At 33.8% G+C, this 16,254-nt stretch overlaps 1 protein-coding gene across 2 annotated transcripts in view; it reads right to left on the bottom strand.

The window, feature by feature from the left end:
- Nucleotides 1-16,254, bottom strand: part of EMC2 (ER membrane protein complex subunit 2) — a 57,591-nt gene that overhangs the window by 33,870 nt on the left and 7,467 nt on the right. For both annotated transcript variants that reach the window (XM_069600371.1, XM_069600372.1), the window contains 4 exons: nucleotides 13,747-13,860; nucleotides 13,173-13,237; nucleotides 9,342-9,427; nucleotides 1,497-1,554 (listed from right to left, as the gene is read on the bottom strand). In XM_069600371.1, coding sequence (XP_069456472.1) covers nucleotides 1,497-1,554; nucleotides 9,342-9,427; nucleotides 13,173-13,237; nucleotides 13,747-13,860 — 323 coding nt within the window. The remainder of the gene's footprint in view (nucleotides 1-1,496; nucleotides 1,555-9,341; nucleotides 9,428-13,172; nucleotides 13,238-13,746; nucleotides 13,861-16,254) is intronic.

A 16,254-nucleotide genomic window follows, 5' to 3' on the forward strand; every position in this document is an offset into this window, starting at 1 on the left:
ATCCCTGCCTCCTGTACAATGTCATGAACCTCTGTCCATAGTTCTTCAGGCATGCTGTCTGTACTGTTTAATGTAAGTAAAGTCTTCCCCTACCGGACTTTATTAGTTCTAGGTCTTATATGGCTTTGTTTTTCTCCCTTAATGTCTACCACAGTGCTCTATGGATATGGTAACAGAAATACTGTCTTTATTTTTAGTAACATCAACCCTTTGGTGGCTCCAGACAGATACTCAAATAAATATTTCCAGAAGGACAGAAAGGACTGAGAGAAGATTAGATAAAAATAACATTTGATGAAAGAATAATACATCTAACAAAGCTGAATTCAGTCACTTTGTTCTAAAATGTTTACCTAACAACCAAATGATTTAGTTACTACCCCTTCAGATAATCTATGAGGGGAGCCAAGTCATAAAACATGAAAAATACTACAAAGACAGGATAATATTTAGTTACATATTATCTTAGACCCTGTAGTAAAGTAATTTCTTTAAAATATGCCCAACTTAAACTGACACAGAAATATTTGACTTCTAATTCTAAAAAATACATTACAAACTACTGGTTTTTAAAGTAGCATGAGAAAATTACATGAAACAAGTTTTTCAGAAATCTGGTATCATATTTTCAATATATGGCTGCAAAAAAAAATGAATACCTTTAAAACTGTGGTGAAATCTTACAGCTGAAATAAGTACGTGAGAAAATCTTCAGGAAGAGAAAAATGGTCCATTTTATAAGGGATTGTTTTATTAAAACAGAGAGCAACATATTAGGATAAATAAAATTAAAAGATTATTAAATTTTTTTCAATTTTAACTTTTTAGATATTTAGAATATCTAAATCAACTGCTTTTTAATAACTCATAGGCTTGTAGCTGTCAAAACTTTTCTCTGAATTTCTATATTCTGAGAATCCTTACCATTCAAATATCTACAAAACACCCAGGAAGTTACCAGAGAAAATTTCCATAGGGTGGGATTATAGTAAAAGAAATAATCTAAGCCATCATATCAATACAGTAAACTAAAATGTTCTCAACATTAAAAAAAATTTTTTTTTTCACCAGGATATTTTTAGAACAGGTCACACTACCAAAAAGCCTTTCATTAATTAACTCCATAGATTAATTACTGAGATGACATCTTTCATTTTTTCAATGAGAGAACTAAAATATAACTATCCAAACAAGACAAGTTAGTATTTAATAAACTTGAAAATATTACAGAAACTATAAGTTCTGACAGGTGTTTGTTCTTATAAGCACATAAAATTTATTCTATCTAAATTTCACGTAGTTGCTTTCTAATAAGAGATCTTGTAAGTTAAATTTAACTGAAGAGTTAAAACCTACTTTTTTTAAAGTGACCCATCATGAGATATTTCGAATAACAAAATAAAATATGTTTCCATGTGTATTTTTCCATTATTTCTAAAATAATTTCACTTCTTAACACAGAATTAACTGATGTTCAGGACAACCAGCTAACTTACAGTGTTAGTTGGGTCTTCTTGTAAAATTCGATCATATAGCTGAATAGCATCATCATATCTATTTAAAAAGAAAAAGAAATATCAAGAATCATTACCTTAACATTTAATGACAAATAGTAAATACAGAAAAAGATTAACCTGGAAAGACTGATCTTCACATAATAGTAAATTTGATACAATGTCATTTTCTAAGCAAAAAAAATGTCATAAATAAAATATTTATAGAAAAACTTACTTCAAAAACATACTGATTCGACTTGGTCTAAATACAAAGGTAAAAACTACAGCTCAAAGAGATACCTCTGTGGCCCTAGTTACACCTAGAATTACAGCAAATAAAGTATTTTTTTAAGTTTAATTTTAAAAAATATTTTCACAAGGAAATGATCTAATTTTTTTTTTTTAGGTCGCTAAGTCATGTCTGATTCTTTCGTGACCCCATGGACTGTAGACTGCCAGGCTCCTCTGTCCATGGGATTTCCGAGTCAAGAATATTGGCGGGGGTTGCCATTTCCTTCTGCAGGGGATCTTCCCAACCCAAGGATCACATTAATGCTTCACAGAGGGATTCTTTACTACTGAGCCACCTGAGAAGCCCCAACTATGTGTTAATTTTCCTTTAATAAATATTTATGAGAGTTTTTCTTAGTTGAGCTGGTAAAGTTCAATTCATTAAGCACCTATTAAGGAATTCCCTGGTGGCTCAGTCAGTAAAGAATCTGCCTGCCATGCAGGAGACCTGGGCTGGATCCCTGGGTTGGGAAGATCCCCTGCAGAAGGAAATGGCAACCCACTCTGGTCTTGCCTGGAAAATCCCACGCACATGGACAGGGAAGCCCATGGGGTCACAAGAGTTGGACACGACTTAGCAACTAAACTAAGTATGTACACATAATATATTCTACTGGGTTACAACCTCCTATCAGTTCAGTTCAGTTTAGTCATTCAGTCGTGTCCAACTCTTTGCAACCCCATGGGCTGCAGCATGCCAGACTTCCCTGTCAATCACCAGCTCCTGGAGATTGATCAAACTCATGTCCATCGGGTCACTGATGCCATCCAACCATCTCATCCTCTGTTGCCCCCTTCTCCTCTTGCCTTCAATCTTTCCAGGATCAGGGTCTTTTTCAATGAGTCAGTTCTTCACATTAGGTGGCCAAAGTATTGGAGCTTCAGCTTCAGCGTCAGTCTTTCCAATGAATATTTAGGACTGATTTCTTTTAAGGTTGACTGGTTTATCTCTTTGCAGTCTAAGGGACTCTCAAGAGTCTTTTCCAACACTATAGTTCACAATCACACATGGGCAACAACAAATTTATTAAATGAAAAAATAATCAAATATGACAGGATAAAACTAAGAAGCCAAAATTAACATTGTATGATCGTGAATCAAAAGGAGTGATACATCAGAAATCAATAAAGCACTTTATCTAACAATACATTCCTATATATGGTAATCTTATTTGGAGTACAAGGATATAGCTAAGTGATTCTGAAATTCCTACCTAATCACACCCATAACCCCCAACTCCCTTCCAATCAATTTCTTCACTTTCAGATAGAGATCTTTAGAGAAAGCAAAATCTATGTTTAAAATTTTTATAGCAGTGTTTATAAAACTAGGGACAGCAGATATACTCTTGTGATCTATTCTTAAGTTCTCTATGATAATTTTTTAAGCTTTTCTCTTAGTGATACTCAAGACATAGAATATTCTATATCATCAAATGACACGTCCTTTAATCGAACACTGCCCCACAATTTTAACAACCAAGCCTGTATTTGTGATTACGGTCATGCCAATAGATAAGAATATTTTAACTAATGATAGCAGACTACTGAGAAAATTAAAAGCAGATTTAATTTGTAAATATGATTATACAATGCAAAGGCCAAACAGCATCACTACATCCTAAGTTAATCAGAGTTAGCAACAGCTCAGAAAAAGAAAATCACTTTGGAAATCAAATACATGATAATATTTGATTATAGGTATGCTAGCCTCACAAGAATCTGCAACTACAGAAACAGAAAATAAAATCATTAAATAATAATATAACAAAACAATAAAGTATATAAACAAGGGCAAAAATTAATGCTAAAAAGCACTGGTTCTCACAAGACAAAGTACATGAGAATCACCTGGGGATCTTTTCCCAGCTATATAACCTCTGGGAAATATACTGGAAATGACAGAGGAAAATAGGAAACCATTCATTTCATTAATACAATGATACTAATAATGTGAATTCTTAGGATTTTCTAGTCTTTTTGGTATTTTATTAGAAAACTTACATTTCTTTACAGTTTGAAAATTATATACATAAGGCATTAATAGTTTTATATTTGAACATATTTAAGTTGTAATTTTAAAAATATAATTTATGTAAAAACTGGGTGTGATGATTAATTTTCTGCGTCAGTCATGGGGTACCAAGATCAAATATTATTTCTGGGTATGTCTGAAGGTGTTTCCAGATAAGATTAGTATTTGAATCCATGTACTCAGTAAAACAGACTACCTTCCCCAATGTGGTGGGCACCATACAATCCCTTGAGGGCCTAAACAGAACAAGGGAAGAACAAGGAGGAATTCATCTCCTTTTACTGCCTCATACTGCTAGAGCAGGGACATTTCATCTCACCTCCTGCCTTCAGACTTCAAACTGAAATTTACACCATCAGCTCTCCTGGCTCTCAGGCCTTCAGACCCGGTCTCAGACTGAATTACAGTACCAGCTTTCCTGGGTCTCCAGGTCACAGACAGCACATCTTGGGACTTCTCAGCCTCTAAATCTGCCTCACAGTAAATCTCAATTATGCACACCCATGCGCACAGACACACACACACACCTCATTGGTTCTGTTTGAGAATCCTGGCTAATACACTAAAGGTCCATAGAAATTTACCTTGAGTCAACAACATTCTCAAATCTACCTGTCTACTGTCCTGCATTACACCCTTGATTGATTTCAGATTTATGTCAGTAGAGTGAAGGATAGGCAACTACATACTTTTTAAATGTCACAGAAAATTCTAATTCACACAATCATGTATGAAAATGATTAAAGGTCCTATAAAAACACATAAACAACCAATCTTTCCAGAAAAATAGTAAAATCTTACTAGGTAAAATGATATGAGTTTCAATTAAAGTATAAAGACTTAAAGAAACTAAAATTTGCTAGAAACTTGAGTTAATACTTAAGACTAAATTATTGCTACCATATTAATTTTTTGTATGATTGGAAAGAAGGTAGAGAAATAATCACTATTAAAATGTGTTAAAAAGACAATCTGAAAAATCATTCATTTCAGACTCTGGGATGTGTTTTGTTATTTATATATTTCAAGAATGCTCTAGGAATTCATACTATTTGAAGTTAAAAAAAAACAGTGGTAATAGACTAGAATACTGATTCAGGAGCAATCCTTTGCAGATTTCTTCCAATCTGCTCTGATTCAAAATTATTTTCAGCTCACCTGTAATACTACTTTATTTTATTTATCCATGCCCTTTGCTTAGAAGATCCAAAGATAGTAAAATACACATAGATAAAACAGATAAGCCAAAAGCCAAGGAATAAAAAGGTTAAGAAAAACTGTATCAATAAATCTTACAAGAAAAAAAGTACAAGTGCAGTACAAGTAAACCCTGTCTCACCTAAAGCACCAAGTTACAAAGGTAAGAAACAACAACCTGACTATAAAATGAATATAAAAACTTAAGAGACTCAGAACAGACAAAATAATCTTAAAAAAAAAAAAAAGGACAAAGTTGAAGGACATACTTCCCAATTTTAGAACTACTACAAAGCTACAATGTCATTATTGGATTCAATACAGTGTGGTATATAATAAACATATATATTGATGGAACAGAACTCAAAGCCCAGAAATAAACCATTACATAATTAACATTCAACTGATTTAATCGCCCAAGGCAATTCAATGGGGAATGTAGTTTTTTCTGGTGCTAGGACAACCAGATATCTACAAAAGAAAGAATAAAGTTGAACACCTGCTTCATATCATAAAAAATATTAACTCAAAATGTGTCAATGATCACAGTGTAAAAATCCAAACTATAAAACACTTAGAATAGGTGTAATTTTTGTGACCCTGAATTAGGCAATGGTTTCTAGACATAACACCAAAATGATAAGCAACAAAAGAAAAAATTAACTTAATTTTTAAAAAATCAAAACATTTTGTAATCAAAGGACATCACTGAACAAGTGAAAGACAAGCCATGTAATGCAAGAAAATTTTTGCAAATCAAATATATATGATAAAAGACCTGTATCTACACTATGTATACAACTAAATAATAAAAAGACATAAATTAATCCAATTTAAAAACAGAAAATGTGAACAAACGTTTCTCCAAAGAACATATATAAATGTCCAACAACTGCATGAAAAGATACTCAGATTTCTCGTTCCTGGTCTGGCACATAAAGACTGGAAATAATCACTCCTATTCTCACAAGAAAAAGCTAAACATACTGAACCAACTACTCTTAGATCCATCAGACAATTAAACTTACAGGGAAAGCCACTGCAGCCAAAACTGCCAGACAGGTGAAGACAATCAATGCTTATGTCATCAAAAGCTGTTACAACTAACAAATTCAGTGAAGCTGCAGGATACAAAATCAATATACAAAAATCTGTGTTTCAATACACTAATAAGAATCTTATCAGAAAGAGAAATTAAGAAAACAATCCCATTTATAACTGCATAAAAAAGAACAAAATACCTAGAAATAATTTAATCAGAGTTGAAAGCCCTATATATTGCAAATTTAAGATACTGATGAAAGAAACTGATACAAATAATTGAGACACAAGTAAATGAGATGATATATCATGCTCAAGAACTGGAAGAATTAATTTTGTTAAAATATCCACAGTACCCAAAGAAATCTATAGATTCTACGAAATTCTTAAATTTCCAATGGCATTTCAAAGAAACAGAACAAAACAATCCTAAAGTTTGTATAGAATCACAAAAGATCTCAAATAGCCAAAGCAATCATGAGCAAGAAAAACAAAGATGAAGGGATCAAACTCTCTGATTTCAGACTATATTACAAAACTATAGTAATCAAAACAATATGGTATTGACATAAAAACAGACACATAGATCAATGGGACAGAACAGAGAGCCCACACATATATGGTCAATTAGTTTACAACAAAGGAGCTAAGAATATACAATAGGAAAAAAACACTCCCTTCAATAAATGATGTTGGAAAACTAGACAGCTGAGTGAAACTGGACCTCTGTCTTTATACTACATAGAAAAACTCAAACTAGATTAAAGAGCTGAACAGAAGATCCAAAACGATAAACCCCCAGAAGAAAACAGAAGTGGTAAGCTCCCTGACATCAGTATTGGTGATTTTTTGAATTTTACACAAAAAGCAAAGTCAACAAAAGCAAAAATAAGCAAGTAGGACTACATCAAACTAAAAAGTTTCTGCACAGCAAAGGAAAACATTGACACAATGAAAAGGCAACCTATGGAATGGGAGAAAACATTTGCAAATCATATCTAATAAGAGGTTAATAGCCAAAATATTATAAGAACTTATATAATTCAACAACAAAAATTAAAAAAGCAATCTAAGTAAAAAGGAGCAGAGGAACTGAATATACATTTTCCTAAAGAAGACACACAAATACATGAAAAGGTGCTCAACATCAGTAATCAGGGAAATGAAAATTAAAACCACAATGTGATAGCACCTCATACCTGTTAAAATGACTATTATCAAAAAGACAAAACACACCAAGTCTTGGCAAGGATGTGGAAAAAAGGGAACTGGACTGTAGACAGAATGTAAACTGACACAGTCACTATGGAAAACAGTATAAAGGTTCCTCAAAAAATTAACACAGAACTACCATTTGATAAAGTCAATTCCAATTTAGGGTATTCACTCAAAGGAAATAAAATCATTAACTTGAAAAGATATCTGAAGCCCCATGTTCACTGCAGCATTATTTACACTAGCCTAGACTTCACTTTCACTTTTCACTTTCATGCATTGGAGAAGGAAATGGCAACCCACTCCAGTGTTCTTGCCTGGAGAATCCCAGGGACGGGGGAGCCTGGTGGGCTGCCGTCTATGGGGTCGCACAGAGTCGGACACGACGGAAGTGACTTAGCAGCAGCAGCAGCAGGCATGGAAATAATGGAAGTGTTTATCAACAGATAAATAGATAAAGAAGTTTGACCCTTGAACAATGCAGAGATCAGGAAAGCCTACATCACAGTTGAAATTCCATAAATAATACATAACTTAAACATAGGTTTAAAAACCAAACCTACATCAAGTTGAAATTCCATATATATATAACTTAGAATAAGGCCTCCATATACTTGGTCCTTAAGAGTCTACATACAGATTCAACAACTACAGACTGTGCAACACTGTAATATTTACTATAAAAAAAATTTATGTTAAGTGGACCATTAACTGTATATATTAATACAATGTAATATTAGCCATAAAGTGAAAGTGAAGTCGCTCAGTCGTGTCTGATTCTTTGTGATCCCATGGACTGTAGTCCACCAGGCTCCTCTGTCCATGGGATTTTCCGGGCAAGAATACTGGAGTGGGTTGCCATTTCCTTCTCCAGGAGATCTTCCTGACTCAGGGATTGAACCCAGGTCTCCTGCATTGTAGGCAGACACTTTACCGTCTGAGCCACCAGGGAAAATATTAGCCATAAAAAGGAAAGAAATTCTCTCATTTATGACAACCTGGATGAACCTTAAGGGTGTTATGCTAAGTGTAGTAAGTTGGACCAAGAAAGATAAATACTGTGTGATCTCACCTACATGTAGAATCAAAGAGAACATGAACTCATAGATACATAGAACAGATTAGTGGTTGTCAGAGAAGGGGATGGGGAGTGGGAGAAATGGGTTAAGGTGGTCAAAAGGTACAAACTTCCAGTTATAAAATAAATTAAGTCCGGGACATAATACAACATGGCTTATTATAGCTAACAATACTGTGTTGTGTAATTAAAAGTTGCTAACAGAGTAAATCTTAAACATTCTTATAAGAAAATAAAAATTTATAACTATGATGATGGATGTTCAACTTATTATGGTAATCATTTCACAATATACATACACATTTATCAAATAAGTATGCTATACACCTGAAACTAATATAATGTTATACATCAATTATGGGCTTCCTTGTTGACTCAGCAGGTAAAGAATCTGCCTGCAATGCGGAAGACCTGTGTTCCATCCCTGGGTTGGGAAGATTCCCCCGGAGGAGGGCAACCCACTCCAGATTTGAACATGACTGAGCATATTTTCCCCTTAGTCTTAGTCCCTATATCAATTATATCTCAGTTTATATATATATATATAAAATAGCTTTTATATTTTGAGTTCCTGTGAGGGTACTATACATATATCATTACTAATTCTCAAAACAACCCTGACAAGCTGGTAATATTCTTGTTTTATAGAGGAATAAGACTGAAAAAACTTAAAGAAGTTAAATAATTTTCCAGGTCAATAGATAATAAATCCTTAGAAATAGGATATGAAGCCAGTTCTTACTCCAAAGCATGATCCCATTCCACGAGGCCAAAGATGATAAATAGATTCCACTCATATGTCAAATTCTATCTAAGAGTAATAACTTGGAGGATTGATGCTGATAAGTACTCTGACACCGTTCAGAAGCTGAGTAGCAAAAGATCTTGCATAATTAATGATGCTGCCACTGGTGCAGGAGGACCTACATTCAAGACCCCATGTTTGCCATTTGAAAACAGGATCACACTATTTGCAAGATTCAGTTACCTCTCCATGGCTTCAAATCTCATGCCCGTTAGTCTCTTGACTCTGTGACTTCCAGGGAACTGTCTTCTCAACTCCTGAAGACAAAACTAAAAAAGAAAAAAAATTATAAAAAGACTTGAAGAACAGCAATTACACTACATATACTAAATGATCTATAAGGAATGCCTTTCATAGTCTTCAGTGTATCTTCTTAAATAATTTTATTACTGAGATCTAATGACATAAGTGAAATTAATCAGTAATGAAAAATGGAGTGAAAGAATTGTGAATTTACACTGAGGACAACAGTGAGTTCTCAGAAACAAGTCAAACTCTTAACTAAGGAAATAAGATTTTGGGGTCCACTAATAACTCTTTGAATACTATCATATCAACTCCTCCTTAAAAACTGCTTCCATAATGAATCAAGCCCATCTTAACTAACTACAACAGCTTCCCAGCCTTTTCTTCCTAACTACTGCATAATCAGTCTCTAGATAAAAATTAAGTTCTTTGGCAGTACACTGAAGTCTCGATCAAATACTATTAACACTTTAATTTTGCCTTGTTCAAATCATATATTAATCAATCACCTTGTCAGAATACTTGTCCTAATTTAAGGCCATGAAATACAGACACAATGACAATGGAGTACCAATCTTCTTTTGGCAGATATTCATAATGGACCCATCAACTCAACTAAATAAATAATCAAATATTTATTGAGCATGAGGGATTATAAGAGTCTTAGAAATGTTAAGGATGATAAAAATAATCCTTTCTAGTGCCCCAAAGCATGTGATTAAAAATGCATTTAACTAATGAACAGATTACTAATCATAAGAAAATAAGTTTTAATATGATTTGGCAGTATAGCTTTAAAGTCTGTGTCTGTAAATTCTATAATAAGAAAAATATTCAAGTTAATTAAAACTGAAAATGATGTTCAATTAGTTTGATATCATGCAAAACTCACAGTACTTGTTCAGTCAAGCTAACTGTGCTGAAATTCTGAACCATTAAAAAAATACTGTTACAAAAAAAGTTATCTACTCACTTGATCTCCTACTTTATCAAATGGCATTTTGCTATTCAAAAAAAAATTTCAAAATCTCCTGCAAAAAATAAGCTGCCACCTCTTTGGTATTCAAAAGACTGTGTCTCATAGGTTTTAAAGGTAATACAAAACTTTTGTGGAATATTTTTTATCATGGGCAACTCCACCAGAATTAAACATACTGCTAACATAAATTACATTGAAAAGGACAATCCCAATTAGACTTGTATATGTTCTCCAGGTATTTCTACTCTCTGGTATTGTTTTTTTGTATTTCTTCTTGGCTTATGAGGAAGCAGCATTTAGGAGAACTTAAGAGGTCAGGATTACAAAACAGAAACCCCTGCTTCCTGATTTATACAATAAATATAGTGATACTATCAAACAAGTCAAATTAAGAAATAATTATATAGATCAAATAAAGCATGTAAAATAAAAATAAAAATGATGTAAAGCATTTAGAATAGTGCCTAGCATATGAGTGCTCAAAAACATAGCTATTATTATTTTTCTTTAAAATTAATTAAAATTGACAGGGATTGCATTGAATTTGTAAATTGCTTTGGGTAGTATACTCATTTTCACTATATTGATTCTTCCGATCCATGAACATGGTATATTTCTCCATCTATTAGTGTCCTCTTTGATTTCTTTCATCAGTGTTTTATAGTTTTCTATATATAGGTCTTTAGTTACCAGCCATATTTTTCACAGAACTAGAACAAATAATTTCAAGATTTGTATGGAAATACAAAAAAACCTCGAATAGCCAAAGCAATCTTGAGAAAGAAGAATGGAACGGGAGGAATCAACTTGCCTGACTTCAGGCTCTACTACAAAGCCACAGTCATCAAGACAGTATGGTACTGGCACAAAGACAGACATATAGATCAATGGAACAAAATAGAAAGCCCAGAAATAAATCCACACACATATGGACACCTTATCTTTGACAGAGGAGGCAAGAATATACAATGGAGTAAAGACAATCTCTTTAACAAGTGGTGCTGGGAAAACTGGTCAACCACTTGTAAAAGAATGAAACTAGATCACTTTCTAACACCGCACATAAACGTAAACTCAAAATGGATTAAAGATCTAAATGTAAGACCAGAAACTATAAAACTCCTAGAGGAGAACATAGGCAAAACACTCTCCGACATAAATCACAGCAGGATCCTCTATGATCCACCTCCCAGAATTCTGGAAATAAAAGCAAAAATAAACAAATGGGACCTAATTAAAATTAAAAGCTTCTGCACAACAAAGGAAACTATAAGCAAGGTGAAAAGACAGCCTTCTGAATGGGAGAAAATAATAGCAAATGAAGCAACTGACAAACAACTAATCTCAAAAATATACAAGCAACTTATGCAGCTCAACTCCAGAAAAATAAACGACCCAATCAAAAAATGGGCCAAAGAACTAAATAGACATTTCTCCAAAGAAGACATACGGATGGCTAACAAACACATGAAAAGATGCTCAACGTCACTCATTATTAGAGAAATGCAAATCAAAACCACAATGAGGTACCACTTCACACCAGTCAGAATGGCTGTGATCCAAAAATCTGCAAGCAATAAATGCTGGAGAGGGTGTGGAGAAAAGGGAACCCTCCTACACTGTTGGTGGGAATGCAAACTAGTACAGCCACTATGGAGAACAGTGTGGAGATTCCTTAAAAAATTGCAAATAGAACTACCTTATGACCCAGCAATCCCACTGCTGGGCATACACACCGAGGAAACCAGAATTGAAAGAGACACATGTACCCCAATGTTCATCGCAGCACTGTTTATAATAGCCAGGACATGGAAACAACCTAGATGTCCATCAGCAGATGAATGGATAAGAAAGCTGTGGTACATATACACAATGGAGTATTACTCAGCTGTTAAAAAGAATTCATTTGAATCAGTTCTGATGAGATGGATGAAACTGGAGCCAATTATACAGAGTGAAGTAAGCCAGAAAGAAAAACACCAATACAGTATACTAACACATATATATGGAATCTAGGAAGATGGCAATGACGACCCTGTATGCAAGACAGGAAAAAAGACACAGATGTGTATAATGGACTTTTGGACTCAGAGGGAGAGGGAGAGGGTGGGATGATTTGGGAGAATGGGAATTCTAACATGTATACTATCATGTAAGAATTGAATCGCCAGTCCATGTCTGACGCAGGATGCAGCATGCTTGGGGCTGGTGCATGGGGATGACCCAGAGAGATGTTGTGGGGAGGGAGGTGGGAGGGGGGTTCATGTTTGGGAACGCATGTAAGAATTAAAGATTTTAAAATTAAAAAAATAAATTAAAAAAAAAAATTAATTAAAATTAAATTAAAACTTACTTTCACAGTGCATCAGGCCCCACTTAAATAGAGTATTTTAAGTCATGTTCTGTACATGTTAGGATTTTCTAATAATTTTAAGATATACAATTAAAATATCTCAAAACAATATTTAATGTTATGTACAACATAAGCCATTTAACAACCCAAAAGACAAATTTGTTTTAAACTATATGTTTAACTCTATAATATAGTATAAACCACCTATTAAGTAAACTACCTTCACCAACTAATTTAACCTCTTCAGTGAAACTGGGATACTAAATACTTTCCAGGATTGCTAAAAAGATATAAAAATATAATGTGTCCCAAAATACCTAACCAGTCCTACCAACTCAAGACACTAAAAAACAGCTACAGAAAGCATTCACTAAAGCCACGTACTGCTGATACATAATTTATGAAGGAAATTAAATATAAAATAAAATATACCCACCAATGCCAAGTCATCTCGACCATAGTCGAGGGCTGCAATCATCACCTGTTCATATATGATCCAAACTAAATACACAAACAGGAAAAAACTGAATTTAATATAAAAATCTCACAACAGAAATTAGATAATGAATTCTTCATGCTTCTGATATTTTAAAGAACATTTTTACAACTGAACAGTGATTTATTATATTACATCTGGAATTAAGGAAAAAGCATCCTGAAATTTTTAGCAATGCATATTATTTTAATATTTAACCAGGTTAAAAAAATGTCAATTATTTAATACCTTTCCTGTTTTAAAAGATTCATTATGAAATACATTTTTGATCTGCCCAGGACTACAGCCTTGTGAGCTTTAAAACAAAAAAGCCTACTTGATAGCTTCACTACTACCAATAATTATAAGTCCCTCTAAAAATAAAAGTTGTCATTCAGACTTCCTGAGAAGTATTTTAAACATTAATAAATCATGGATTGATACTAAGAGCAGAAAAAAACTGGATTTAAAAAAAAAAAACAAACTGTAAATGAAACATGTGCTGAGCATGAACATAACAGATTTAAAAACTTACTATCATCTCCAAGCTTAGAAGCATATTCACTAATTAATTCCTCTCCAACTTCCACAATTTGCTCACTATTTCGTGAGTTTTCTTCTCTCCATTTTCTCATTTTATCTCGCATTTCTGAAAAAAATAAGCTTGCAATTATATATACAAATATTTGATTAATGTCAAACAAATTGACAAGATGAAATCAACTTTCATCTTGTGTAAAGAAAATACACTCACATTAGTGTAAAATCTGTGTTGTCTCAAATTTCATAAAGTAGAAAATCAATTTAACAAGAGCAACAGATCCTTTAGAAGACTGAAAATGCAACTGATATTACAGCTATCTTTACTGTATGGCATCGAATGGCTACAAAGATCTTCTGTACCTTTAGGCAACTATGGATCATGCTTTTTTGAGGTTACAATGTTCAGAATTTGATAAAAGCTAAGGATTATTTTTTCAGAAAACTGAGTAATATTACACACTGAACTCTCAAAAAATTCAAAGTACTCCACTGACTCAAGAATATAAAATTTTCATAATGAGGGTATCATATTGGGCTATCAGCACTGAAGGAACATTCATCACAAAACTCCCTTAAAAACATTACTACAACAGTCCATATAACATACAAAAATACACAATTATATAAGGAAATCAACACAGAAAAATTAGGACAAAGGAAATTTTTGCTTATATATAAAGAATAAAATGAATAATGTAAAGTAAGGTCAAAGGCACTAGCAAACAATGAAAGTTGACAGAACAACTTTGCATGTTATAATACAATAGGGAACTCTGGAATTTCAAAGAACAGCATTTTGATAAAAGCAGAAATAATAACTGGGGGTGGGAGTGTACCTAATCCAGAAAAAAGATCCCTTTTTTCTATAGTTACGGTAGAATGAAGTGTCCAACTCACCAGTTACATACATGCTTTCCACTCTTACCTCTGAAAAATCTTACATATTCATATAAAGTTACCTTCTTCCTTCTACTGACACATATGTTGTATAGATTTAAATAGCTGATTTAAGTTGTTATTGAATGTTACTGAATACATGAGTTAAATTATCAATAACAATATGCTATTCTTCTAGAGAATAAATAAAAGAGAAGCACATGGGATTTTCACTACTTTTATATGTACTATCTTTATATGAACTGGTCTCTACAGTTCAAAGTCTACAAAAGAAAACAAAAATAATCATAAGATGATAATAGACCCTACCTGAATGTACAAAAAAAATGGTTTTAGAAAACCATGAATTAACAAGCGGAGATATTACTTTGCCAACAAAGGTCCCTCTAGTCAAAGCTATGGTTTTTACAGTAGTCATGTATGGATGTGAGTTGGACTGTGAAGAAAGCTGAGCGCCGAAGAATTGATGCTTTTGAACTGTGGTGTTGGAGAAGACTCTTGGGAGCCCCTTAGACTGCAAGGAGACCCAAGCTGTTCATCCTAAAGTAAATCAGTCCTGTATATTCATTGGCATATTGAGTGCAACACTTTCACAGCATCATCTTTCAGGATTTGAAATAGATCTACTGGAATTCCATCACCTCCACTAGCTTTGTTCATAGTGATGCTTTCTAATCCCACTTGACTTCACATTCCAGGATGTCTGGCTCTAGATGAGTTATCCTACCATTGTGATTATCCGGGTCATGAAGATCCTTTTTGTACAGTTCTTCTGTGTATTCCTGCCATCTCTTCTTAATATTTTCTGCTTCTGTTAGGTCCATACCATTTTTGTCCTTTATCGAGCCCATCTTTGCATGAAATGTTCCCTTGGTATCTCTAATTTTCTTGAAGAGATCTCTAGTCTTTCCCATTCTGTTCTTTTCCTCTATTTCTTTGCACTGATCGCTGCTGAAGAAGGCTTTCTTATCTCTTCTTGCTATTCTTTGAAACTCTGCATTCAGATGCTTATATCTTTCCTTTTCTCCTTGGCTTTTCACTTCTCTTCTTTTCACAGCTATTTGTAAGGCTTCCCCAGACAGCCATTTTGCTTTTTTGCATTTCTTTTCCATGGGGATGGTCTTGATCCCTATCTCCTGTACAATGTCATGAACTTCATTCCATAGCTCATCAGGCACTCTATCAGATCTAGGCCCTTAAATCTATTTCTCACTTCCACTGTATAATCATAAGGGATTTGATTGAGGTCAGATATGCAGATGACACCACCCTTATGGCAGAAAGTGAAGAGGAATTCAAAAGCCTCTTGCTGAAAGTGAGAGAGGAGAGTGAAAAAGTTGGCTTAAAGCTCAACATTCAGAAAACGAAGATCATGGCATCTGGTCCCATCACTTCATGGGAAATAGATAGGGAAAGAGTGGAAACAGTGTCAGACTTTATATTTGGGGACTCCAAAATCACTGCAGATGGTGACTGCAGCCATGAAATTAAAAGATGCTTACTCCTTGGAAGAAACGTTATGATCAACCTAGACAGCATATTCAAAAGCAGAGACATTACTTTGCCAACTAAGACCCATCTAGTCAAGGCTATGGTTTTTCCA

This window comes from Ovis canadensis, chromosome 9 (genome assembly GCF_042477335.2).
Source record: "Ovis canadensis isolate MfBH-ARS-UI-01 breed Bighorn chromosome 9, ARS-UI_OviCan_v2, whole genome shotgun sequence".
NCBI classification, from domain to species: domain Eukaryota; kingdom Metazoa; phylum Chordata; class Mammalia; order Artiodactyla; family Bovidae; genus Ovis; species Ovis canadensis.